At 55.1% G+C, this 26279-nt stretch overlaps 3 protein-coding genes across 5 annotated transcripts; all 3 read left to right on the top strand.

The window, feature by feature from the left end:
• The first annotated feature begins 6071 nt into the window (after nucleotides 1-6071).
• STX5 (syntaxin 5) lies at nucleotides 6072-11897 on the top strand. Its single transcript, XM_073352089.1, has 11 exons — nucleotides 6072-6161; nucleotides 7545-7755; nucleotides 7857-7927; nucleotides 8239-8294; nucleotides 8680-8750; nucleotides 8946-9062; nucleotides 9262-9318; nucleotides 9434-9506; nucleotides 9737-9837; nucleotides 9931-10052; nucleotides 10316-11897. Exons 2-11 carry the CDS (start codon nucleotides 7564-7566, stop codon nucleotides 10473-10475), a joined length of 1020 nt encoding a protein of 339 aa, XP_073208190.1. The 5' UTR covers nucleotides 6072-6161; nucleotides 7545-7563; the 3' UTR covers nucleotides 10476-11897.
• NXF1 (nuclear RNA export factor 1) lies at nucleotides 10515-24290 on the top strand. Of its 3 annotated transcripts, XM_073352079.1 has the most exons (22): nucleotides 10515-10983; nucleotides 12756-12928; nucleotides 15098-15311; nucleotides 15697-15862; nucleotides 16202-16285; nucleotides 16680-16784; nucleotides 17112-17192; nucleotides 17286-17355; nucleotides 17461-17549; nucleotides 17672-17779; nucleotides 17870-17979; nucleotides 19613-19649; nucleotides 19739-19807; nucleotides 20030-20085; nucleotides 20276-20383; nucleotides 20859-20917; nucleotides 21257-21372; nucleotides 21618-21660; nucleotides 21796-21868; nucleotides 22379-22561; nucleotides 22650-22710; nucleotides 23146-24290. In XM_073352079.1, the coding sequence occupies exons 3-22, from the start codon at nucleotides 15184-15186 to the stop codon at nucleotides 23182-23184; spliced, it is 1785 nt and encodes a 594-aa protein (XP_073208180.1). In that variant the 5' UTR covers nucleotides 10515-10983; nucleotides 12756-12928; nucleotides 15098-15183; the 3' UTR covers nucleotides 23185-24290. The 3 variants fall into 3 exon arrangements, with proteins under 3 accessions (XP_073208180.1, XP_073208182.1, XP_073208179.1); XM_073352078.1 differs by lacking the exons at nucleotides 10515-10983; nucleotides 12756-12928 and adding an exon at nucleotides 14296-14478; XM_073352081.1 differs by lacking the exons at nucleotides 10515-10983; nucleotides 12756-12928; nucleotides 21796-21868; nucleotides 22650-22710; nucleotides 23146-24290 and adding an exon at nucleotides 14294-14478 and having other exon boundaries at nucleotides 22379-22493.
• Nucleotides 24291-24736: 446 nt separating this feature from the next.
• On the top strand, nucleotides 24737-26259 carry TMEM223 (transmembrane protein 223). Its single transcript, XM_073352090.1, has 2 exons — nucleotides 24737-25169; nucleotides 25737-26259. Exons 1-2 carry the CDS (start codon nucleotides 24791-24793, stop codon nucleotides 26027-26029), a joined length of 672 nt encoding a protein of 223 aa, XP_073208191.1. The 5' UTR covers nucleotides 24737-24790; the 3' UTR covers nucleotides 26030-26259.
• Nucleotides 26260-26279: the final 20 nt, after the last annotated feature.

Genomic DNA, 26279 nt, shown 5'->3' with positions numbered 1-26279 from the left:
CCTATGAGCAGCAGGGACAGGTCGCAGGGAGATTCATGAGGTGAGTGCTGCCCGGATCAGGCACCCTGCATCCCCTCCTGCGCCCCAACCCCCTGTCCTGTGCCCCCTCTCGCACCCAATCTCCCTCCCAGAGCCTGCACTCTGTACCCCCTCCCACACTCCAAACCCCTTGTGGCCGTTCCTCCGCCTAGGAGCAGTAGGGACATGTTGCTGCTTCCAAGGAGCCATGTGGAGGCAGGTAGGGAGCCTGCCAGATCCGCACCAACCGGACTATAAACTGGACTTTCAATGAAGATCAGAAATGCTGGTTTATAGAGCTTTCCGGTAGGTAAAGTGCCAGATAACACAGCTTTTACTGTATATATACAGTAATAAGTCTAATTCTATACTGCCAGTAGAGAATTCTCTCCCAAAGAGAAATTCAGTAACATAAGGGGAATAGAGAGAAGTAGTTTGGATACCTATGTAAAAGAATGCTTGGCGGAGCACAGCAGGGATCCATTCTTCACACAATGCACAGTCAGCCTGTGGAACTCATTGCCAGGGAATGCTGCAAAGGCCAAAAGTAAAACTAGATTTTAAAAAAAAGAATTAGATAAGCTCATAGAGGATAGGTCGAACAATGTCTATTAGGCAAAATGGTCAGAGATGCAAGCCCATGCTCTGGGTGTCCTTAAATGTCTGACTGCCAGAAGCTGGGACTGGACAACAGGAGATGGATCACTCAGTAAATTGCCCTTTTCTGTTCCTTCCACCTGAAACATCTGGCACCGGCCACTGTTGGAAGACAGGATACTGGGCTAGGTGGACCAATGGTCTATCCCAGTATGGCCATTCTTATGTTCTTATGAATGCCACAAATAAATTCCGGGCAGAGCACAACAAAGGTCTGTTGAATGCCGTAAATAGATAAATTATTGGCAGGGCATGGCAGAGGTCCATTGACGGCCATTGGAATTTTAAAGAGTAATGCCCAAGGGAGACCATGGAGAGAACAGTAGTTGTAGTTACAGAATAGGTGCAAAAAAGCACAAAGTTAAGCTAGTAACCAAGAAATCATCTGATGTGTCACTTTGGGAGATAAGTGATTTAAGGAAAAAGAGCAAGGAGCTAAAAGGAACTGTTGCGCAAATTAACACTGCATAGGTGGTGAGGACTACCACCTCTGTGGTTTTGTCCCTAGAAGCCTTTACAGCCATTCTGAAGGAAAATGGGCCACTTTCCCAAGAACGGTCTGTAAATAATCAATTGTACGTGACTGCTGCAGAGACTACAGAGACAATCTGATTTGCATAATTTGACTATGGACAATTTATTCAAAATCACTAAATGGAAATAAGGGGGTTCCACTGGAACTCGACTGCCTCCAAATTTACCAGTGGGGAATCTAATCGCGGCATGGTTGTGTAAAAATAATTAGAGCAGTGCAAGGAGAGTTAAGCAAACATGTTTTTTAAAAAATGGAAATAAATTTGTGTAATTATGTAAGGTTTTAAGGCCCTAAACCAGCGCTCCTGGTTTGTAGAACCCTATTTTGTGTGGTTTAAAATTAGTTGGTTTTAAAAGATTTCACTAAAAATCTGTTTGAATTTTTCATTCAAAGTTGCAAAACAGACAGACACTTTTTGCCAAACACAGGTAGCTCGTGTTATTTAGCTTTGCTATTTAGCATTTAAACCTTTGGGTACCTCAATGCTTTTATAAAGTTAAAGATCCTTCTAAATAAGGGCTAGAGGATGTGGCAGGGGCGGCCAGAACCTGGCTAGTGGGGAGAGACCCTGATCCTATTGTAGTAATAAAACAGCAGGTAAATGAATGAAGAGACAGTGCACTCCTGGGGCAACAGCAGCAGAAAGGAATACAAAAGAAACAATGTAGGAACAGGGAGCCTTAAGGTGGCTCTAAGTATCAGTCACTTTGGTAAGAGTACATGGAAATTCTGTAAACACAAAACAGTTACACTTCACATGAAAATTGATATATGGCTAATATAATGTTATAGAAAATAAAAAATTCTAGTTAAAGTATGGAAGGAATGTGCATTTCCCCCATGGAATATGTAAAAGGGGTAAAAGAAACATAAATGATTTATTTCAATAAAATCCTCTAAAAGCTCCAAAGAGGAGCCAGAATAGGTTGTTTTTTCTTTTTCAGATGGCTGTGTACTTTGGAAACAGAAGCCAACCCAGAACCAAGGAAGATTAGTGAATATAAGAAACGGAGCTTAACCATTAAAAATCTGTCCAAAAGTTTTGTTTAACTGTCGTGTAAAATAAATGTTATTAAGGGAGTGAAAACCTACATGGCAGTGTTTTATAAATGGAAAAAGAATAATTCTACTAAAGCTAATTGAATACAGGATTAAAATGCCTTAAAATGAAAACAAATCCAAATAATGGCTTAGGGTTAAATCCATTAAGGAGATACTGTATAATAATGGTTAGCTTATTCATGCACCAGCTTTATTGAATTTCACTCATTTGCAGTCCCTGGAATTTGGTCAAAAATGCTTAAATACTATTAAAAGGACTTTATGGACAAAAATTTAAGCTTTAAAATGCTGAAACCTGCCATGGAGGGGCAGCAGCAAAACTGAGGGAACTAGTAAAATTGGCATCGAAGCTAAACTATTTGGGACTGGTATGTCACTTTGAAATCAAGCTGAAATAGAGTGGCTGTGGGAATATGCATTTTAACAGAAGCTAGCAGCAGAAAGATTGCATCCATTTAAGAAGGAACAATCAGTTACACACATACAAAATAGGAAATGACTGCCTAGGAAGGAGTAGTGTGGAAAGGGCTCTGAGGGTCATAGTGGACCACAAGCTAAATATGAATCAACAGTGTAATGCTTTTGCAAAAAAAGCAAACATCATTCTGGGATGTATTAGCAGGAGTGTTGTAAGCAAGACACAAGAAGTAATTCTTCAACTCTACTTTGCGCTGATTAGGGCTCCAGTTCCGGGTGCCACATTTCAGAAAGGATGTGGACAAACTGGAGAAAGTCCAGAGAAGAGCAACAAAAATTATTAAAGGTCTAGAAAACATGACCTATGAGGGATGACTGAAAAAACTGGGTTTGTTTAGTCTGGAAAAGAGAAGACTGAGAGGGGACATGATAACAGTTTTCAAGTATGTAAAAGGTTGTTACAAGGAGGAGGAAGAAAAATTGTTTTTCTTATCCTCTGAGGATAGGACAAGAAGCAATGGGCTTAAATTGCAGCAAGGGAGGTTTAGATTGGACATTAGAAAAAACTTCCTGTCAGGGTGGTTAAGCACTGGAATAAATTGCCTAGGTAGGTTGTGGAATCTCCATCACTTGAGATTTTCAAGAGCAGGTTAGTCAAACACCTGTCATGAATGGTCTAGATCAGTGGTTCTCAAAGCCGGTCCGCCGCTTGTTCAGGGAAAGCCCCTGGTGGGCCGGACTGGTTTGTTTACCTGCCACGTCTGCAGGTTCGGCTGACCGCGGCTCTCACTGGCTGCGGTTTGCCGCTCCAGGCCAAGGGGAGCTGCAGGAAGGGCGGCCAGCACGTCCCTTGGCCCACACCACTTCCCGCAGTGGGAAGTGCCAGTGGGAGCTGCGATCAGCTGAACCTGCGGACGTGGCAGTTAAAAAAAACTGGTCCGGCCCGCCAGGGACTTTCCCTGAACTTTGAGAACCACTGGTCTAGATAATTAGTCCCGCCACGAGTGCAGGGGACTGGACTGGATGACCTGTCCAGGTCCCTTTTAGTTCTATGATTAAATGAGGAAGTGTTTTCAACAAGAGGTAGCATCTAGGGTATTGTATCTTAAAAATGAAGAAAGTAAAGAATATATTGAGAAAAAGCATGATGTAATTTAATTTTTTTCTTTTCTTTTTTTGAAATGCACAAGGTAAAATTAAGTCGCTATCATGAAAGGTAAAAAGCAAAAGCAATAATATGCATAGTATATTGTAAATACATGCTGTATAAAATAAAAGCATCCTTAAGTGACAGAACAAAGAAGGTTGCCCTCTTTTATGACCACAGAAAACTTAAAGATTAGGTACAAGGGAGGTAATCCTCATTGGTGCAGGGTAAGAAAGGAACAAGAGTCCAATACCATGAAGTTTGTGGGGAAAAAAGCCTTGGCCAGAGTGTTAACAGTGGGAGTACTGGAAAGCTCTACAACACATATGGTGTTGCATGGCAATTACAAGGTTTGGAAAGCCCCAGAACTGGACTGCTGTTTACATTTGGAGGACACTTACATAGACAGGTGTAATATCTTACTGACCCTTGTCAGCATGTAAATACACTCTGGGGGAGCAATCTCCAAATTGCACAGTACAGCTGAGACGCTGCTGGGAAGTTGGTGAAGCAAAAACTATCTGTGCTGGTAACGGCAAAGCAAGCTTATAATGTGGGACTACACATCCATAGTAATGGTGGTCATTTAACATTTTGGTAATTACCAGTGTTATTGTGGTGATTATTCTAATTCTATATTGCAAAGTTTGGCAGTTGTATAAAATTGTAGAAGTATGTTTGAATGCTTAATGTAGTAAAACCCACATGTATGTAGGGTTTCAAAGTGGGGAATGTAGAATAAATAAAAATTAGAGAATTCAAGTTACCTTAGGTTTGTCTGAAGAAATGTGTGTGGTAAAGAAAGGCCTTGAAAGTAATTAGTTACAGGGCCAGAAGGCATGAAGTAGGGAGCATATCTGGTTCAAAGAATAACTAATGAAATAAGGAGACATTTCTGAAAAGAGGGCCTCTGACTGTTAGGGGTGACTCAGGTGGTTTTAAATAAAACAAAGAGAATCTGTTTTACAATGAGCTAACATGGCCCTTCCCACACCAGTGTTATCGCAAAAATTAGGGCCCATGTAAACCCAGGTCCAAAGGAAAAACTGTTGGACAGCAGAAAGAAGGGGACAGATAGAGAGGAAAGACCTGGGGGAGAAAGGAGTTTGTAATCTTATCTGAATTAAGACTGGGAATAAGGGTGACCTGTTTCCAACTGTTTTTTAGCTGAAGTCAGTACCTGGCACAGACATCACTTATTAGTTAAAGGGTAGAAAAAAGTTAAGTCTTAAAGGGTTATTTGCTAATACCTGCCTGGCTATATTGTAGCTGACCAATGTGGGTATATGTACCCACGGGGTTTAGCCCATTTGTAAGTATCTTGATCAAAGGCTTATAAATGTTTTGTTGTTGTCTGGATGTGGTAAATTGCTTATTATTTGGGGTTTGTAGGCATGTTTAGAGCAATTGTATAAATACTATTTGGCCTTTGGATTTAATAAAGAAATTTATGGTTAAATCAGTGTCATGACAATATCCTGCATAAATAATTCCAACAAAAAGGAAGGATGGGTGACGCCTGGGGTATTCATGTGGTCTGGTCAAGATGCTGATAGCCTACGCTCCTCCATTGCAGACAGCAAGCTCAGGCCTAGGTGCAAGCAGCAGCTGCGGATCGCGGACCCAACCCCAGAGGTGCATTCATCTGAGAGCCTCAAGATCCGCGTCATCTGGAGACGTGTCTCCATCTTTGGTAGCCGGCGTGATTCCATAAGGAGCACCAAGAGCACTACCTCTGCCACCACGCTGCCTGGGGCCAGCGATTCTGGCCCAGAGAGCCGTCCCGAGGCCGCCGAGGCCAAGGCCGAGGCCGCTGGGGAAAAGCTTCCATCCTAGACGTCTGCCCTGCTGCTAGCAGAGAGGGGGAATAAACATAACTTTTACAGCTGCTTCTGTGCTGGGCTTACTGCCCCCTGGGCTGGGGAGCAGAGCCCCATGGCAGGGTGTGGGCTCCCTGGCCACCTGCGGAGCGTGTGTGTGGTTGGGGGGGACAGCAGCTCTGCACGGGCAGTTTCAGAGCTGCCTGGGCTGTGGGGGGCCCAGTGCCCTGCAGGGCGGGCAGAAGTCGCTGAGCCTGCAGCCAGGGGCCGGGCGGGGGCTGCTGCCCTGGGGCGACCCGCGCGAGCTCCACGCCCCACCGGGGTTACGAGAGGTCAGAACTGTCGATGGCAATCGCGGCCCCTTTAAGAAGCCGGTCCCCGGGGAGGGGGCGTGGCACGTCTCGGCGTGACGTGCTGACGCGTTACGTGAGGCGTACGTGGCAGTGACGTTGTACCCGGCCGGTGGGGTCTAGGTTGCAACGACCAGAGATAGATCCGCGTCTCGGTGAGTCGGGAGGCGGGACTGGGGCCCCCAAACCCTTTCCCCCTCGGGCAGGGGTGGGCCCAGATGGGGCAGCCCCCGCCCCTGCGTGTTCCCTCCAGGGGCCCCCCGGCTCCCCCTCCCCCCGCTCTGTGCTCCCAAAGGGGCCCCCCCGGCTCCCCCTCCCCCCCGCTCTGTGCTCCCCACACGGTCCGTCTCCCTCTTTCAGGGTCTGCCCCCGGCTGATCCTTACAGCATTACTTCTCCCTGCTCCCCCACCCCGCGGAGTCTTGTCCCCAGCTCAGAGCCCCCTGCCCAGGCCCCCTGCTCTGGGGCCCAGTGGGTTAGGGCGGGGGGCTGGGAGCCAGGACTCCTGGGTTCTCTCTCTGGCTCTGCCACCTAGCCGTTATTTGCTGTTTTGTGGAAGTCGCTCCCCGCACCGCCGCTCTGTGCCTCACTTCCCTTCTCTGTTTAGTGGGGTTTGCGACACTGAGTGGTTTGCAGAGAGGGGGCTGTGGGGCAGCGCTCAGCAAGTGGCCTGAAAAAGGGGGGTATACAGGGGTAGTCAATAGCCTGACCGTGGGTCAAATCTGGACCACCAGGCACTTTTGAACGGACCACAAAATCTTTTTATTTATCTGTTATAATCACTATAGTTATTGCAATGTGAAAAATGTTTCTCTGAAGTCTGGACTTGACTATAGCTTGAGCAAGAAACGTGGACCTTGACGAAAAATAGTTGACTACTCCAACATATGGACAGAGGGAACCAAGTGCCTTCAGTATTTATTTACTTTGGGCTCTGTTGGGGAGTCTAGCTCCCAGTCCCGCCCCCTTCCTGCCTCTGTTTGTATGGAACTGTAATCCAAATGGCCTGATCCTGACACTGGCTCCTGCTGCAACCATCTCTGTCACTCAGTGTTGTATTGTCTGTATGGGGCTTGGCTGGGGCTGCTCACATGGGGACTGGACCTCACTGAAACCTGGGGCAAGATAACACAGATACCTCTGGGGGGCTTCTGCAGCTGTGCAGTGGAGCAGGGGGTCTCTCCCTGCTGTACATGCCTGGCTCTTCCCTTGCACTCTGGGCATCACAAAGCATTCTCCTCTCTGAACTGCAGATGAACTGCTGGGGAAGCCCTTTACATCCTCCTCTGAGCTCCTAGGAGCCTGGACCCCTGTCTGGATCTTGCGTCAGGGCAGCTCCTGCATGGGCAGGCAGGGGTGTCTAGGAGCTGCCTGACTGCCTTGCTGCAGTGAGAGATGTATGGACCAGAGGAGGTGATGTGATAGTGATTGTGCTTGAGGAGTGGGGGAGGGACAAAGGGTTAATAGGGACAGGTGAGAGGGGTGTTTGTTCTCTGCCATTAACCAAGCCCCTGAGCCTATGGTCTCCCCTCTCCGTAGCGCCAGGTTATGAGCCTCAATGAATACGAGAAAACGCCACGGCTCTAAGAACACGGATCAGGGTGTTTATCTGGGACCTTCGCAGATACAGGAGCTGCCCCCGCCTGCTGCCACCACTGTTGCCTCCTCCCTGTCATTCCCAGACACTATGTCGTGTCGTGATCGTACCCAGGAGTTCCTTTCCGCCTGCAAGTCCTTGCAGAGCAGACAGGTGAGTCCTTGTTTCCTGTGGGGTGTCAGGCCCACGCCTTCCTAGTATGAGGGATGCTCAGCCCCAGAACACCTGAGTTCAGTCTCTCTTTCTCCTTTCAGAATGGGCTACAGCTGAACAAACCCACTCTGAATGCCATGCGCCAGAGGAGCGAATTCACCGTCATAGCCAAGTGAGTGGGGCCAGAGTGACCTGGTCCTGGAGGAGGGCTGGGCCAGTCAAGGCTTGGGGAGGGGGCTCAGCAGCTGGATAACCTGGGAGTATGTGGTGCTGGCTCAGGATCAATGGGCAAGGAAGGAACCTTGTGGGACGGTAAGGCAGGCCGCCTGGCCTAGAATGGGGTTGGGAGGGAGTTGTCCTGGAGGTCAGGGCTGGGGTAATAAGGGAGTGCCCTGCTGGTGTGTTTAGTGAGCAGGCCCCAACTAGGGGAGCACAGACCCTACCCCACCCTTTACTTTGGTCTTCTGTTCTACCTCCACCCAGGCGCATCGGGAAAGATCTCAGCAACACCTTTGCCAAGCTGGAGAAGCTGACCATCTGTGAGTGGGGAGAGAGGGAGGGTAGGAGGGGACTGCCTGGGGGTATGGGCTCACACATGGAGGGGCTACTGATGGCACTGGGGCTTAACATGGCTTCTCGCCTCTTTATAACCATTGTGATCTAGAGACACAGACTTGTCTCACTCAGCTGGGATGGGCTATGGGGCTGCTGGGGAGCAGTGAGGGAGGGTAATTGGTACTGCACCTGCATGTGTGCGGGGCTGTTAGCTCTGATCCTGGGGGCCATGATAAAGCAGGGCACTTGCAGTGGAGGGAAGAAGCCGAGACTCCTGTGAGCTGGCCTTGGGGTTGTCCCCATCCCCACTGCCTGCCAGGTGGGTTGGCCTCACAGAGGACACACCTTGACCTCGCCCTCTGTCCCCAGTGGCTAAGCGGAAGTCCCTGTTTGACGACAAGGCGGTGGAGATAGAGGAGCTGACGTACATCATCAAACAGGTTAGTGTAAGCTAGGCTAGCATCTCCTGATGGCTGAGACAGAGGTGACCTCTTTATTTGGGAGGTGGGGTGGGCAGGAATGAAAGGATCCAGAGCCTGTGAACAGCAGCCCCAGCTGGGTGGGAGCCAAAGGGCAGCTGGGATCGGGTAGGGGTGTGGGCCTCAACTGAGACTGGAGCAATTTCCCTCCCCCAGGACATCAACAGCCTGAACAAGCAGATTGCCCAGCTGCAGGATTTTGTGCGGGCCAAGGGCAGCCAGAGCGGGCGGCACGTGCAGACCCACTCCAACACCATCGTGGTGTCGCTGCAGGTGAGGGGGAGTGGAGCCGCTAGAGACAGACATGGGGAGTGGGTGGCGCTCGCAGCTGATGAGGGAAATGGGGTGGCTCTGAGCTGATGGAGGGGGAATGGATTGTGGAGGGGGCTGTGGTTTTGAGCTGGATGTGGGAATAGTTGAGTCAGGGCCCTGCTCCCAGCTGCCTTTTGACCTTTCACTTCCTCCCTTTCAGTCCAAACTGGCCTCAATGTCCAATGACTTCAAGTCAGTGCTGGAGGTGAGAACGGAGGTAAGATCTGAGTGCGTCTCCTGTCCGTCCGTCCCCCCCCATGGGGAGAAGTAGCATACCGAGACCCCGCCTTCCCCCATCTAACCCCAGCTCCGATCTCTCCTTGCTCCCCTAGAACCTGAAGCAGCAGCGGAGCCGACGTGAGCACTTCTCCCGCACCCCAGTGCCCCTTGCTGCCAGCAACCTGGGTGAGTCCAGAGCCCCTTGTCTTGGGAGGATGCTTGGGGGAGGGGGTTGGCGCACCCTGTGCGGGGGCATAGCGTTCATCTTCTAGGGAAGGGAGACCAGTAGGTAACTTCCTGTGTGGAGGCAGGGCTAGCCCTCCCCTCTCTGGGAGCCTGGAGTACAGAGGCCTGGGGCTCGGCTGTGGGGCTCCCCAGTCTCCGGCAGCCCTGACTGCACTGGCGTCTCTCTGCAGGCGGCTCCGCGATGCTGCAGGATGAACCCCGGCGGGCGGGGGATGTGGCCATTGACATGGACAGCCGGACAAGCCAGCAGCTGCAGTTGATTGACGAACAGGTGCTGGTAGGGGGAGATGGGGAGGACTGTTCCAGAGACAGGATGTGGGGGATGAGGGCTGCCCCAGGCACTGACTCCCCTTTGCCTCTGTAGGATTCGTATATCCAGAGCCGGGCGGACACCATGCAGAACATTGAATCCACCATTGTGGAGCTGGGCTCCATCTTCCAGCAGCTGGCGCACATGGTTAAGGAGCAAGAGGAGACCATCCAGAGGTACCAACTTCATAGGCATGGCTGGGCAGCTTCTTGCTCACTTCTCTGCAGCCCTAATGGAGGGCTCATCCTCCATTCCTGAGGCTTGGAACCAGCTCCCCACACAGAACAGTGGCCATCTGTAGCTCACCCACGTGGGCCCTGGGGGCAAGCTTCATCTCTGCCACACACACAGCCTGGAGCTCATCCTCTGGGGCTAGGCCTGGTGGATGTGGCAGCCCAGGGGCCCTATCACTCAATTGTTTCCCCTCTCCCCTCCGCAGGATTGATGCCAATGTGGAGGATGCCCAGCTGAATGTGGAGGCTGCGCATTCTGAGATCCTCAAATACTTCCAGTCAGTTACCTCCAACCGCTGGCTCATGGTCAAGATCTTCCTCATCCTCATAGTCTTCTTCATCATCTTTGTGGTGTTCCTGGCCTGAGCTGTCCCCTTGCACCTGCCCTCCCCCAGCACTTGGAGACCCCGTCCTGTCTCTGGCGGAGCCACTTGTGGACATGTATGCACTGGACTCTTAGTTCTCACCCAGGTGGGGCAGCCTGGTGCCAGAGGGGCTCTCCCTCCTCATGATGTGACCTGTGCACTCTGCTACAGCTCCGGGAACCCCCAGGCTGGACGTCCCAGGACTGAGTGAGGGCAGGCAGGTGCCTCGGTTTCCATGTATGATAGCGCCAGGACTCTGCAGCAAAGGGTGCTGACACCAGTGTTGGAGGAACCTCTAGTGTTGGGACTCTCACCAGAGCCCACCTCACACCTCGTGTGGGGCTTCCCCTCCCCCTATCCTGCTCAGGGGCTCACCAGCTGTCTGCAGCCAGGACTAACTTCCCCCACCCCAGCACTCATCACCTAGCAGCTCTCTGGTGTGCATGGGGAAGGGGTTGCCCCCTGGACGTGCCTTCGCCAGCCCCGTGGGGCATTTGGCTGAGTGACAGGTTAGCCCTGTGCCCCCCATCCTAGTTTTATTTTGTGTATTTAAGTCTCATCCTTCTCCCATAGTTATGGGGCTGCCCCAAGCACAGAGTCCCCACTCTGCACCCCTCCGTGGCCACTTGGGCGCCACTGCAGCTGGGGCTGGCCCTGACAGTTGGTTAGGTCTGGCTGTGTGGCTGTCAGTGCAGAGGGAGAGGTGGGTGTCTCCCACCCCCACTGTTGCTCTGTTGCCTAAGTAGCACCACGCACTGGCCTTCCCCAGAGAAGCTCCTGCTGCCATAGGTGCTCTGAGCCCTGCGCTGATGGCCCACTCTGGGAGGGGGGCGGCCAGCGCTGGGCTCCTTGCACCTGAGCTGTGATTATGGCGGGGGCGGCAGAGCTCAGTCCCCTCCACTCTGCTCCCTGCAGTGAGCTGTGTGTGGCTCCTTCCCTTAACATCGTAGGAGGTGCTAGGCCATGGTGCCCCCCTCACCATCTCTCTATGGTCTTGCTAAACCCCAACCCCTTATGAGGTGATACCCCTTCCCCCAGCAGAGTGGGGAGGGGCAGGGGCCTTATTCCTCCCCCTGCTGGCACTCTTGCACAATGTCCTGTCCAATGGTTTATGTAAATAACGCTGCCCTGGCCTAGCCCAGGGCCCTTGGGGTCTGATCATGGTGGCTGCGATGACCCCTGGTCATGACCCTGCTGTGACCTCAGCTCCCCTTCACCCCCAGGATTCTTCCCCACAATCACCTGTCTTAACATTCCAATGTGGGTGCTGCCCCCTCTAGCTAATGAGAGCCCCTTTGCAGTCAGGTGATGGGGGAGACACAGACCTGTGGAGAAGAGGAGGGGTGTAACCTGCCCCTTCCTGGCTGGGAGGAGTGAGCGCAGAGTCAGTCTGGAAAGAAATTAAAGCTTGACTGTAACCCCAGCCTGCTGCCAGCCATATGTCTCCTGCGGGCTGGGCCCTGGGGATGGCACGGGGCTGTGGGGAGGGATGCCACTCTTGTCCTGGGTGGGGAGACCAGGGGGTCATGTCCACAGGCCCAGCTGCCTCCCTGAGGTCTCTGCGCTCTGGTCTCCTCCTACCTGGAAAGCTGCTGGGAGTGACCTGCTGGTTCCTGGGCTGAGCCTGCTCCTTGCACCTCTGAGCTGGTAACCAGCTGGCCAGCTTCCCTCTTGCATTGAGGAGTTGGACTGTGTCCTCTGTCCGAGAAAAGTGGAAATGGGAGAGACTGGGGCCACGCAGCCCCCTGCAGCTGCACTGAGGTCAGTCTGCGCTGCCCTACCACGTGGGTCAGCTGGGTCTGATCCTCTGGGGTTTGGATGGAAAGAGGGAGATTGGCCTGTGCTTGGCTGCTGCTTCCAGCTGGAACCTGCTGATTGCTGTCTAGGAGAGATGGCAGAGGGAGAGGAACACCAGGTCCTCACCTGGGCTGAGCTGACGGTGGTGGGGGGAGACTGTATATAAACCAGATGCTGGGATGGGGGCAACAGGGCTGCTGCAAATAGGATAATTTAATAAGTGCTGGAGGGGGTGCTGGGCACCAGCAGGGGGCCAGGCCTAGTGGCAGCAATTCAGTTTCTTCTCAGAGCATCAGGTATCACAACCAGGAAGGAGCAGACATGAAAGGAGAGACCCCTTGCAGGGGATGGGTGGAAGGTTCACGGAGAAGCTTACTCTGGTTCACTGAGAGGTTAATGTCCTGACAAGCCCCACAGTGCAAGGCAAAGTGGGTGCCATAGTTTCAGGGTAATTTCAACTGTATCCCCCCTGTGGTCCACTCAGGTCTCCAGCTTGTCCTGCTCCCTCCTCACTGGGGTTTTAAGGCTGCTCAGCCTTACACTGTGATATCTCCAGCAAGCCAGTTTGTCTTACAACCAGTGCCTGAGGACTATGACCAGCGCATTGCCAGCAATTACAAGTCACCATGCAGCTCTTTAAGCACATGTATTCTTAAGGTAAAAGCGTAACAGAGAACATCTTTTAAAAAAAGATCCTAGACTAGAGGCATGCTTATACTGGAGATCACCCATCTCTCTTATGGGGCCCCCAATCGGCTAAAGTCTTTCCAAATGTTCCACAAGGGTTGGGGTCCCCCCTCACTTAGACAGAAAGTCCTGTCTGTTTGCTGGATCAGAGAAATGGCCCTGCGTCAGTTTACCTTTGTAGAGCAAAACCCCTTTTGTTGTTGGTTCTCTGGAAAAACCAGATTGGACCAGATATTCAAACCTCCCCATGGGATTGTACCTCTCTGGAGGTGTTTACAACCTAAGCCTTAAGTAATTCATCTTAATCGCCCCCTGGGGTATTGGTTCCTGGACGAGCTGGGATAACCGTCCCCCCATGGAGTGCATACAGTTCCTGGCCCACAGTGATACATAAAGCATTAATGTGATATGGTCATTTAATATATTATGGTCCCAAAAGATACTGTCTGGGGCATGTTTTTGGGAAATGCCTGTTCTGGTTGTGGGATCTCTAGCAGTCTCAGGGCCCTGGAAAGTGTCCATCCCACCAGTTGCTCCTCTATAGGCTCAGTACCTCCCACTTTCCACCTCTAGTTCATTAGTTGGTCTGTGGTAGTGTGTGGGAACCCTAGTCCCAGGCCCTGTTGTGCTGGCACTGCAAAAACAGAGCACAGACAACCTGTGCCCCAAAGAGGTTGCAAATAGTGCCAATAAAGGGTTAAAAAAAAAAGTTGGCCCCCATAAAAATCACAAGATTTCTATTTTATAAAATGATCTGGGGAATTGATTTCTTTTTGGTCTGGTTCATAATGGTTTCCACCTGCTTGGGGCCTTCACATGGGTGGTCCCAGGGACCGAGGCCAATGGGGGCAGGAGAGGGCAGCTCTCTAAAGATGAAGCTGCAGCCACAAAATGTGGCCAAAGATCCCCTGGCGGGACTTGAACCCAGAACCTTGGGGGTGTGGGACAGGAGAAAAGGCAGATGATCTAGGTAGCTAGTGGTCCCACTGCTACATTCTCTGCTAGGATGCAACTTGAATGCAGATCCAATTGGGGATCCTGGCTGCCGGAGGTAAGACTCGAACCCACAAGCCAGGCAAAGCTCTGTCCCTAGGAATCTCTCCTTCCAGCAGCAGCTGATACTACAGAAAGGAAAGAGAGGGGGCTTTTGTGGGCATGCGCAGCGTTCTGAGCCGCGTTGAGCGTCGGCTTTTCTGAGCATGCGTAGTGTCTCCACCTCTTCGGGAACAAATAGGGGGAGGCGGAATTCAGCGCACGCGTAACTTCTCCCATCAGAAAGCGCCCGACGCTGCTAAATTACGCATGCGCTGTGCCTTCAATCGGGCCGCCCACCGCATGCGCACCTTCTGGAGAGGCTGTTTACGCATGCGCTTGGGCAGCGGAGCGGAGCTGAGCGGTGGAATCGTTGCCTGGTTCCCTCCGCTCGGCTAACTAGCGAGATTATCCTTCCCCTCCCCCGCCCAGCAGCGGCGCGCGGAGCCCCCCCTCGATGGCGGAGGAAGGGAAAGGGGGGTACAGTGGTGAGGGGGCTGGGTGACGCGGGCAGGCGGGAGGGGCTGTGGCTGAGGCCTTTGGGAGCTCTTGGGGGTGGCGTTTGGGAGGGCGGAGCCGTGGGGTCGGGTGGGGAGAGGGCTTGAGGGCGGTGCTGGTAGAGGTGGCTGCGGGGTGGTGCATTTGGGGTCTGGAGGGGAGAAGGTTGGAGGGTGGGGCTTGTGGAGGGGCCTCTGAGGGGGCGGGGCCTTCGGGGTCTGGAGGGGAGAGGGTTGGAGGGCGGGGCTTTGGGGGTGCGTTCTGGGGGGGGGTCTGTGCCGTCTCGGGGAGGGCCTGCGGAGTGCGGAGGGGATGCTGGCTGGAGGCTGTCTCTGTTGTGATCTAGTTCGGGCGTCCCTGTCTCCTGGGGAGTCCCTGTTCCCTATCTCCCAGCCCAGCTTGGGGGGAGGGCAGGGTGACGAGGGGCTCTGGGGGGATGGGTGCAGTGGAAATGCTGGGGGGTGTTGGGATCCCTGCGGAATGGACTGGGAAAGAGGTGGAGGCGACAGGAGGGTTAGGGGCTTAGTGTAGGCAGTTTGCCATGTGTCAAGCATTCAAAGAGGGAAGTCCCTGGATGGTGTCTGACGTTCCTTCTGCCCCTCTGCACAGAACATGATGACCGTGTGGGCGGCACAGGTGGTGGTGGGGGCTTCGCTGGGAGGAGGAGGAAAGGTCGGGGACCGTTCCGAGGCAAGATGTACAGTGAGGGGAACCACCGCTCGTGGAACCGGGGTGTAGCAGGTCCCAGCCCTTCTGGTCAGCTGGAGGAGGGTGATGGAGATGTTCCCATGAGCGATGCCCATGACAGTCTTCGAACCAGATAGTGAGTGAGAGGGGCTGTTGGGCATTGTGTGTGATGGAGTGGCTCAGGGTGGTGGGATGCCTTCTAGGGGATGCCCGTTTCAGTCAGGCTCCAAGGGGAGGGGACTGGTTGGCTCAGGGAGGCAGGGAATGGGATCTGGGGCCTCTTTTCTCTGGGGGGCACCAGCACCACTCCAACTCTTGACTGGGGAGCAGGGGAAAGCAGCGCTCTCACTGTGCTGTGGATAAATAGGGCCTCCATGTCTGGAGGTTGCTGCAGAGATTTTATTCCAATGCAGCGATGACCCCAGGGTTCAGTCAGGTGTTTCTGGTTCCCTTTAGCTTTCAAGGTATCCCCCTCTCCCCCCATCTTTAATGCTACGCGCTCGTGTTCCTCTGCTTCCCAGCGCTCCCTATGGGCCACGGCTGAATAGGCGAGGTGATGACTGGCACAGCCGGGGCCGGGGAAGTGCCACCAACATCCATGTCACAGTGAAACGAGATCTCACGCCCCAGGACCGGAGTAGCAGTGCCAGCCGCAACAGCAGCCGGAGGAGGTGGTACAAGGTCACAGTGAGTGCTGGAGGGTGAGGGAGGGAACAGGGAATTTGGCCAAGCCCCTACACCACAGCCCTGGCACATCCTGGTAACCCAAGGCACATCCCTTGCAGGTCACCTTGCTGTCCTGCCCCTCTGACTCAGTTTGTGAAGGGGGCATAATGTCCAGCCTGGCTGCCAGGTATCTGACCAGCAGGCAGCTCCCTGGGCAGTGGGGAAGGACCCTGTTGCTCATTGGTTGATGCTCCTGGTTCCTAACACACAGGGCTGCTCCCTAAGACCTCCCTAGTTCCCAGCCCCATAGTTTGCTGCCAGCTTACTGACATGCTACTTACAAGTGCCTTTTTTTCCTAGATTCCCTATGGAAAGAAGTATGACAAGTCATGGCTTCTGAGCTCGCTCCAGAACTTGTCCAGTGTCCCTTTTACTCCAGTGGAGGTGAGAGCTGCATTGAGATGTCATACAGGCTGTGAGCAGGGAGACAGAGTCAGCACTTCTGGGTTCTATCCCAGTTTCTGGGAAGGAAATGGAGTCTATTGAGTTAGAGCGGCGGGGGAGGGGACAGGGTTTCAATTACTAATTCTGGGAGGGAAGTAGAGTCTAGTGGTTGTAGCAGGGGGGCACTAGTAGTTAGGCCAGACTTCTGGGTGCTCTTCCTGGCTCTGGTACAGACTTGCTATGCAGGCTTGGGTGAGTCAGTCTCCCTGTGCCTCCACTTCCCTAGTGGAGCTGCGGGGATGGGAATGCCTGTAGGCAGGCGTAGCTCAGCCAGGTTCTTCCTGACAGGGCGGGGATACCAGGGCTCCTTGACTTGCTTGTCTTCTGCCCTCAGTTCCACTACGACCAAAGCCGGGCCTACTTCTATATTGAGGACATGACGACAGCCAATGCGCTCAAGCAGCTGTCCCGCAAGATCACAGATCGAGACAATTACAAGGTATGATTCTCCCTTCCCTGGGCCATTCTGTGTTTGGCACCTGGCTGGAAAGACTCCCATGGTGAGGGAGGGATGTAATGCCTAGAACTGGCCTTTTGCCTTCTTTCCCTGGGGGACCCCTTGGGCCTGGCCAGGTCTCTGCTCTTCTGGCTGGATTAAATAGGAGCATGTCCTGTGTCCGGTCCTCACATAGCCTGACAGACACATCTCTGCCTTGCATGGGCCCCCTCTGTGGCACCCCCCCTCCACCCTACCAGTACCCTGACATGGGCTTCCTGCCCAGCATTGGCTCTTGCCCCTCTGTGACCCAGCTTGCCTCTGTTCCAGGTGGTGTTAATTGTCAACCACTCATCTCCACCCCAGTCTGTCCAGAAGGAGCTGAAGCCAGAGGAGATTGAGCAGCTGAAAGTGAGTGGTGCAGGGTAGCTCTATTGTGCCCCCACTGGGCTCTGCAGGGTTTTGCAGCCAGTCCCCTCTAACCCATGGTCTCTGTACTTTCAGGTCACCATGAGTAAGAGATATGACGGGTCCCAGCAGGCCCTGGACCTGAAGAACCTTCGCACGGACCCAGGTGCGTGTTCTCCTGGCAGATGTGGGGAGCTGGTACCGAGGAAGTGGTGTTGAGGGAGCGGGTGGGTCCTTGGTGTGGGGTGCTTAGCCTGTGTGTTTCTTCCAGACCTGGTGGCACAGAACATTGATGTGGTTCTGAACCGGCGGAACTGCATGCAGGCCGTGCTGCAGATCATTGAAGAGAACATCCCGGAGGTGAGCTGGGGGCAGGCTTCCTGGAACCTCGGTCTGGGCACTCAGTGCCCTGCCACCAAACTGGGGATGGGTAGCTCTGCCTTGGACTCTCCTCTGACCCTCTGTCCCCTCTGCAATTGCAGCTGCTCTCACTGAATCTCACCAGCAACAAGCTGTACCAGTTGGATGACCTGGCGGAGCTGGCCCAGAAAGCCACCAATCTCAAGATCCTCAATCTGACCCGCAATGAGGTAGGCGCCGCCACCACCATCCCCGGTCTGGCCAACCCTCTGTGGCCTTGCGCTCATGCTCTGCCGCTCTGTTCTTTTTCCTTGCCACAGCTGAAGTCTGAGTGCGAGCTGGACAAGGTGAAGGGGCTCAAGCTGGAGGAGTTATGGTTGGATGGAAACCCTCTGTGCAACAATTTCCGGGACCAGTCCAACTACGTCAGGTCAGTGGCAGCTTCTGGGGCCTGTGGATCGCCTGGCCCCAATCACTTGGCCTCTCCCGCCCGGTGGGGGACAATGCAGTAGAACGAAGATGCCATCTACTTGCTGGGAGCTGGATCCCGGCTCCTCTTGCCAGTGGCCCTAGTGATGGTGTCTGTCTCCCTGCATCCCTCTCTGGTTGTGCTGAGGCTCTGGGCCCCCCTGGGCGCATGGGACCTGACTGCTGCATGGCTGATGATGTGGTTTTTATTTCAGCCAGTTCGGAGCCCTGTTCCCTTTCCCCACAATGCGCTCTACTCCCCTAAAGTAACAGCTAGACTTTGCCTGTACGCTGCTTTCCCCTCCCTCTCTCTCCCCATTCCTCCTCCCTCACCTTGGGCACTGGGACTCCAGGATGCACAGCCTCTTCTAGTATCCCTGTTCCCACATTGGCCATGGGAGAGCCACTGTCCCCACCTGCTCTCCCCAGTCGCACACAGGAGGGGCTTGTTGTCTTTGCCCCCTGATGGATGTTTAGGGGGATGCCCCCCCATATCGCTCTGCACCAAGCAGTCCCGGAGCTGCTGTGATTGCCAGTCCCTGCGCCCGCTGTTTGGCCCTCAACGATGGCTGGCTAGCCAGAGACGGGTAAGATTCCTCACGGAAGGAACAACCTAAGACAGGCACAGCCGTGCAGTGGCCAAACTAGACCGCACAGCGGTCAGCGCAGAGGGGTCCTTCCTGGTGTAAGGGCCTGGCACATGCTACGTTGTTCTCTCGTGCTCTCGGTGAGCAGCTGCACACAAGCCCATCAGTGGCCCCAGGTCCTGCCATGGCAGCAGGCATGGCTAGGACTGGCTCGGAGCAGGAGCAGGAGGCCCGGGCTTTCCATTGACCAGAATGCTGTGTTCTCACAGAGCGAGTCTCTCTCGAGCCTCTGCATCACCAATGCGTCTGGGGTAGGTGTGAGGAGCCATGCAGGGCAGGAAGAGGCTCTGCTCCTGGGCTCCCGGATCCCTTTTTCCTCCTGTTCTGTCCTCCTTTCCTCTGTGCCATTGCATCCCTCTCCTCTGTCGTTCCTGCCCTGCGTGCCATGGCATGGACATTAATTAGATCTGGGCCTTGATGCAGGAAGCTTCCCCCAGCTGTAAGTTGGTTGCAATGACGGCGACTCCATGATCAGTGGGAATCCATGTCCTCTCCCCCTGCCATCCTGCCCTTGTCTTCCCCTCCCCACCCCCACTCTCTCCTCACTGGAGAATAGCCGCATAGGTGAGTAAGAGCCAGGTAAGTGTGGAGCCCTTCAGCCATGCGGCACCAGCCCCATAGTGTTCCTGGGCCTGTAATTCTGCCAAGGCTCCAAGATCTGGAGGGGGAAGATGTAGTAAAGCCTTGGTTTCTTTCCCTCCCCACCTTAGTGAAGAATCTTGGGGCATCTGCTCTGTCTCTGCCCTGCTGGGGTGAGAAGGGGGTGCTGCATTGGGTAAGGGGAGTGCGGTGGGCACAGGGACAGCCCCTTTCTGTGGCCTGCAGAGTCAGTGCCAAGGGCATGGGGGGGTGGGTCCAAAGTGCTGGGTGGGGTCAGGGAGGGAAGGAGGCCCCATGGGGGCCAGGCTGGCCCCGCTGCCTCACTGATTCATGTCCCATTTTTGACAGCTCCATCCGACTGCGGTTCCCGAAGCTTCTGCGCTTGGTGAGTGATTTGCGCTAACTTGGGCTGCCCTGTTCAGGACCCATTGCTGGGGCACTCTCTGCTCACTGCTCTACCTTTGCTCTCTGCAGGACGGCCATGAGCTCCCCCCTCCTATTGTCTTTGATGTGGAAGCACCCACCACCCTCCCCCCCTGCAAGGTAAAGGGGCCAGGGAGTGGGGGATTTTAATCTAGGACACTAATCTGTCTGCCAGCAGATGAGGTGCTGGTGCTGGGCTGGGGAAGGCACTCTTGGGGTGTGGAGAAGGGATGGACTGTGAGCCAGGGCGCTAACCGCTCTGCCAGCAGGGCAAGGGCAAGGGTGTTTTGGGGGGAAGGGCTCCGAGCCAGGGTACTAACTGGAGCATTCTCTGACCCACAGGGCAGCTACTTCGGCTCGGATGACCTCAAGGTGCTGGTGCTGCGCTTCCTGCAGCAGTAAGTACTTTGATGTGGGGGGATGAGTTATTTTGGGAGCTAGAATGGAGGGGGATGTATGGGGAGGGGGCATATGGGTCATGTTCCAGAGTCACGGGCATAGGGCATTCAGGTGTGGGGAGAGCTCTGGGGCAGGGATAGTGTCCTAGCAGCACAGCTGCCCTTTGCTAACGCGCTCTCTCCCTGGCAGGTATTACTCTGTATATGACTCTGGCGACAGGCAGGGGCTGCTGGATGCCTATCACGATGGGGCCTGCTGTTCCCTCAGCATCCCATTCCTCTCGCAGAACCCCTCCAGGTGAGTCCACTAGGGGTTAGTCACTGCCCTCCCAAGGGACCGCAGGGCTGAGAATTCGGACGCCTGAGTTCTATCCCCGGCACAGGAGGGCTGTGAGGTCTATGGGGGTGGGGGGCTGGGAGTCAGGATTCTTGGGTACTATCCCCAGCTCTCATAGGTGAATGGTGTCTTCTGGCTAGAGCAGGGGGCTGGAAGCCTGGACTCTGGGTTCTATTTCTGGCTTGACCCCAACTCACGATGTCCCTTCAGGCAACTCCCTTCCCCTCTCTGTGCCCTGTTTTTTCTATGTTACATGGGGCTCACCCCTCCCCTGCCCAGTAGGGTGAGACTGCCTCTGTTCCCATTTGTGAAGTTCAGGGAGAGGCTAAGAGCCGGGTAAGAGGAAGATTTCCATTGCATTTTCCTGTGGGGCTGATGGGGCAGGAGCTACAGGGTACTGTTCTCCAGCTACTCACTGGGCATCTCTTCTCAACAGGAGCATCCTGAGTGAATACTTCAAGGGCAGCAGGAATGTGAAGAAACTCAAGGACCCCAGTAAGTGCTAGGGGGCTGCATCGATCACACTCAAAAGAGCAGTCCCCTCTTGGAGTGATCAGCTCAGGCTCTCTGCAGACTCAGGCAACATCACTGGGTCAGTTACACTAGAGGCAGCTCTAGCCCCTGTTTGAAGGATCAGCTCTGGCTGTTCAGACTGAGGCAGCGTTTTTGCATTGGTTACACTCAGGGTAGTTTCCCCGCCCCTCCCGCAAGTGACCAGCTCAGACTCCCTGCAGACTCCAGGTCTGGGTTTCTGTGCAGGGCACAAATGAGGTTGTGGTGCTGTGACTGGGTTGTCAGGCTGGCTGTGGTCTCACCTCCCCCTCCTTCCTCCAGCCCTGCGCTTCAAACTGCTCAAGCATACGAGGCTGAACGTGGTGGCCTTCCTCAACGAGCTGCCCAAGACCCAGCATGACATTAACTCCTTTGTGGTGGATGTCTGTGCACAGACGGTGAGTGCCTCTGTCCCGGGGTCCGGGTGGGCTGTGCTGTGATGGGGGGTTGAGGGGAAATGTCTCCACCTTGGGGGCAGGGCAAGCTGTGCTGTGAGGTGGGGCGAGAGAGTGCCCCTGGGGGCAGTGTGGGGGAGAGAGGGGGAGTGGTCGGGCAGTGGGGGGCAGCGTTGGCAGGTTCCCCTGGGCCATGGGCATGGTAGGGGAGTGGCAGTTCAGTGACATGACCCCCTCTCATATTGCAGAACACCCTGCTGTGCTTTGCTGTCCATGGAGTCTTCAAGGAAGGTGAGTGTCCAGAAGCCCCCTACCCTCCATTTCCAAGCTCCTCTCTGCACCTCTCCTTGCTAAAATCCCCTCACCCCTATGGCAGACCCCTTTCCCCATACCCACCTCACTGGGCTCTGTTCTCTCTGTGAGCAGTGGATGGCAAGTCCCGGGATGTGGTGAGAGGCTTCACCCGTATGTTCATTGCTGTGCCGGCTGGTATCACAGGGTAAGTGGGGGAAGGGGACACTGGGGACAGAACCCCGGGTGGGGGGGCAGCGGTATCCCCTTGGATGTGCACGGGTAGAACACGGGTCGATAGCCTGTCCCTCCCCCCACATGCCCAGGAGGGGAGATGGATGGGATTCCCCCCAGCAGTGCCTTACCCTTCCAGTGTATGTGTATGGCAGGTGGACCAATGGAGGGGGTTCCCCCTAGTTAGTACCTTCCCATCTCCCCCAGGAAGTGGGAGAGGGGGTAATGTATGGAGATCCTTTATCCTCACCCCAGGGTGTGGAGGGAGGAATGGGAATCCCCACATTCCCCTCCTTAGTTCTGGGCGGAGAAATCCCCCTAGTGCCCCTCCCCTCCTTTTAGGCTCTGTGGGTGGGGAAGAGATCTTCCCCTCACATGTGGGCTCTAAGTGGGGGATGGATGGGGATCCCCTGTGCCCCCAGGCTCTGGGGGAAGGAATGGATGAAGATCCCCCGCCAGTGCCTCGTTCTCCCTACCCCTTCAGGCTGTGCATCGTGAACGACCAGCTGTTTGTGCGCAAAGCGAACACGGAAGAGATCCGCAAGGCCTTCGTGATGCCAGCACCCACGCCCTCATCCAGCCCTGTGCCCACGCTGTCAGCTGAGCAGCAGGAGATGCTACAGGCCTTCGCCATGCAGTCTGGCATGAATGTTGAGTGGTCCCAAAAGTAAGTAGGCCTTGGGGAAGGTTGTGGGGAGGGTTGATGCTGCCACATAGCCCATCACTTGCTTGCTGACAGTGTCCCTCTGCCCTAGGTGCCTCCAGGACAATGACTGGGACTACAGCCAGGCAGCCCAGGTTTTCACCCAGCTCAAGGTGAGACAGTGCCTGGGCCTGACTCCATCCCTGGGGCCTGGGGTCAGAATCCTGCAACAGCGAGGGGGAGGGGAGGAGCCACGGGCATGTTCATTCCTCACCAGTGGCCTCAGTACTCAGAGATTGAGGGTGCCTTGACCCCTCTCTATCCCCACAAGGATCTTCTTTCCTAGGGCTGCCTTCCTCCAGGGGCCTGGCTCCATCATTCTCTGTTCCCAGGCACCTCATAGGCACAGGAAAGGACAGTCTTGTGGAGAAGGCACTGGGCTAGGAGTCAGGACTCCTGTGTCAACACTATCCCTGGCTCTGGGAGGGGAGTGGGGTCTAGTAGATTGGTGGGGGGCTCGGATGCAGGGGTTCTGTGCAGCCTCTCCATGGGCAATGAGGGCGTTGCAATGCCCAGAGTCCCAGTGTCTGGTTCTTGGTCTCTTTCAGACGGAGGGGAAGATCCCAGACGTGGCATTTCTCAAGTGAGCAGTGACCCTGCAGTTCCCCCACCACTGATGTTTTATTTTCCATGACAGTTTTTGTAAATAAATGAAAGTTTAAAATAACAAAGGTGGGGGCTCATCGCTGGGAGCAACCATGGGGCTTGGACTCTGAAGGGGGAGCCCCTGCAGCAGGCCCATGGAGCCAGGGGTGATACAGACAGTTCTGGCCATGCTGCCCTGCCTCCAGCCCCAGCCATTTCCAGCGGCAGTGGAAGCAAGACTGAGAAGCAGGTGGTGCTGGGGCACCCAGAAGCTTGGAGGACAGAGCCAGAATCCTTCCCCTCAGGCTTTTGGCCGGTAGGGGGAAAATGACTTTTTTTGGTATGTTTTAAAACAAGCAGTCTTGTGAGTGGCTTCAGTGAGTTGGGCTAGGTGTACCGCTTATAGGCCCTGCGCTTTCCTAGCAGATGAGCCAAGTTGCCCTCAGACTTCAACCCTGTGGTGTTCACAGTCCCTAGCACCCCCCACCCCCTAAATGGACTTGTACTCTTCTCTGGGGAAAGGCAGTCCCAAGGGCCCTGGAGCCATCTCCCTGAGAACATGCCTCATGCATGCTGAGATTGAGAGATGGAGAGAGGAGCTGCCAGGTCCTGGCAGGCCTTTGCCACCTGCCTGCTCTCTATTGCAGCAGCTGCTGTGTGGGTACATGGGACACAGCCCCAGGAAGCTGACATGGCTTCCCTTAGGGTGCTGATGGGATTGTGGGGTTGTGTGGGATCTGGAGCGGTTGGTGCTCTCAGCTAAGGAGCAATGGGGTTGTCATTGGCTATGCTCTCCCCTGTTCCCCACCCTGGAGCTAGGGGCAGAGTGTGGGGCTGCAAGATTCCTATGTGCCAGGGCAGCACTGGAGTAGCAGGCGCCAGGGGTTTTCCTACACCCAGGGGGAAGGTACTGCCTTAGCCCTCGAGGGGCTGCCAGCAGTGCTTGCAGCACTCCTTCCTGCTTGTACATCTGTGCTGTACAATCACCCCCTAAATCTTTGGGCTGAAGCAGAATGTTGCAGGGCAGAGCTGGGCACCACTGCCCTCTGTTTCTCTGTGGCTGTATGTGCTAGGACCTGCGTGTTCAATAAAGTGGTGTTTGTTAGAATCTCGGCTGAAGGCTCTGTTGGATACATTCCCTCCTGTTCCCCAGTCCCTCCTCTAGGGCCTCTCCACGTTGCCCCCCAATCCAAGTACCATCCCTTCCAGGTCCTCTCCCCAGCCCAGTCCCCCCCTCCCCTCCCTCCAACATTCCCCTCCAGTCCCTGTCATCCACTCCCCCCTGCCAGTCCCCCCTTCTCCATATTACCCCCCAATACCACTACCATTCCTTCCAGGTCATCTTCCCCCCTCCCCCATCCCAGTTGCTTCCCCAGCCCCTCTCTACATTCCTCTCAGTCCCTCCACCCTTCCATGCTCTCTCCACATTCCGTCCTGGCGGGGTGGCTTCCCCCCCCCACCCCCCCCAGCACAGCGATCCCCCAGTGTAAGAAGGCGCTGCGGGTAAGGGGGAGGAGCCTCCTGCCCCTACGCAGAAGCACCAAGTTCCTATTTGAGAGAAGTCGTGATGACTACAAGTCCCAGGCGCCCCCGCGCTCCGGCGGAGAGATGGCGGGGGCCGGGCAGCTGCGGCTGTGGGGACTGCGCTGCTGCACGTGGGGAACGGGGGGCCCCTGGGCCCGGCTCAGCGGTGCGCGGGGCTTGGCAGGCCCAGCGCGCGGGGCGTCCCCCCTGGACACGCACGTGCCCCGGGACCTGCTGCTGTTCCGGCACGAGCGGGGCCGCTTCTTCCGCCTGCTCGGGCTGTTCTGCGCGGGGCAGTTCGCGTTCTGGGCGTACCTGGCGCACTTCGCCTTCAGCGCGCTGCGGCCCGCGGGGCGGCCCGCGGCCAGCGCCCGGCCCGCGCCCACCCTGCCCGGTGGGGCCTCGATCAACCCGGCCTCCAACAAGTGGCGCTACGGATTCACCGTGTCCTGTCTGACCGTGGGTGAGAGCCGGGAGCGGGCCCGAGCCGGAGCGGGCCCCGGGGAGAGAGGGGTGTGGGGACCAGGGGTTTCCCACCCAGCATCTAGGGCAGCACAGCACTCAGGCGCGGGGAACTGGTGATTCCAGTCCTTGCATCCTGGGGAAGCATGAACCGAAGACACTGGTAATGGGATTCTCCCCTCTCTCCGCAGGGAGAGAGTCTGCCCCGGGGAAGGTGGTCAGTGACAGGGAGCTGGGTCTGAGTCCGGTTCATTGCCCTGGGGAAGAGGGATCTGGGACCTGAGCCTGGTTCCACCCCGCAGCTGGGCCTGGGCCACCTGGAGCAGCTGAGTGGAATCAGGCTTCTGAAACTCAGAGCCAAATCCTGCTGCTGGGAGATGGGGAGGCTGTACCCCCAGCCTTGCTGATGTCCCTCGTTTCTAATCTGCGGCCCCCTGGTATCCCAGCCTTGGGTTTCCCCCCCCGAGTTTTGCCAGTGCCTTCCAACCCACAGCCCCCTACTAGCCCAGTCTGGGTATGGTGGATGGCATCTGGGCGTTTCATTTCCTCTCTTTCTCCCCCATCCCAGGTTCACTGATCGTGGCTGCCAGCTTCATGTATTCACGCCGTTCGGTGTGGCAGGTTGTGCTGCGCCAGGGGGGACGGGATGTGACCCTCAGCACCTACTACCCCTTCGGGCTGAGCTCGTCTTTCACAGTGCCCCTGCGCCAGGTCTCCTGCATGGCCCATCGTTCTGAGGTGCCTGCCATGATTCCTCTCAAGGTCAAGGGGCGGCCCTTTTACTTCCTGCTGGACAAGCAGGGCCAGGTCTACAACCCCCAGCTTTTTGACCTCACCGTGGGGGCTTACAGGAAGCTGTGATTGGGGGAATGAGGATGCTTCCCGCTGCTGGAGGATCCTGGGGGGTTGCCGCTGGACAGTTAGAGAAGAGTCCCCAGATTGGGGGCAATGGACAGATTCACACCACACCACCCCCACCAACCTCCTGCCTTTCCCCAAGGACAGCAGGGCCCAGCCCCATTGAGGAGGGTACTATGGCTTGGTAGGATGGGGCTCCAATTGTGTGCTTTTGAAATAAAAGTGAAACTGTGGAGCAGCTGCTGTGAACTTC

The sequence above is a fragment of the Lepidochelys kempii genome, chromosome 7 (assembly GCF_965140265.1).
Source record: "Lepidochelys kempii isolate rLepKem1 chromosome 7, rLepKem1.hap2, whole genome shotgun sequence".
Taxonomy (NCBI): domain Eukaryota; kingdom Metazoa; phylum Chordata; order Testudines; family Cheloniidae; genus Lepidochelys; species Lepidochelys kempii.
The sequence above is the reverse complement of the archived record's forward strand: the minus strand, read 5'-3'. Positions and strand labels throughout refer to the sequence as shown.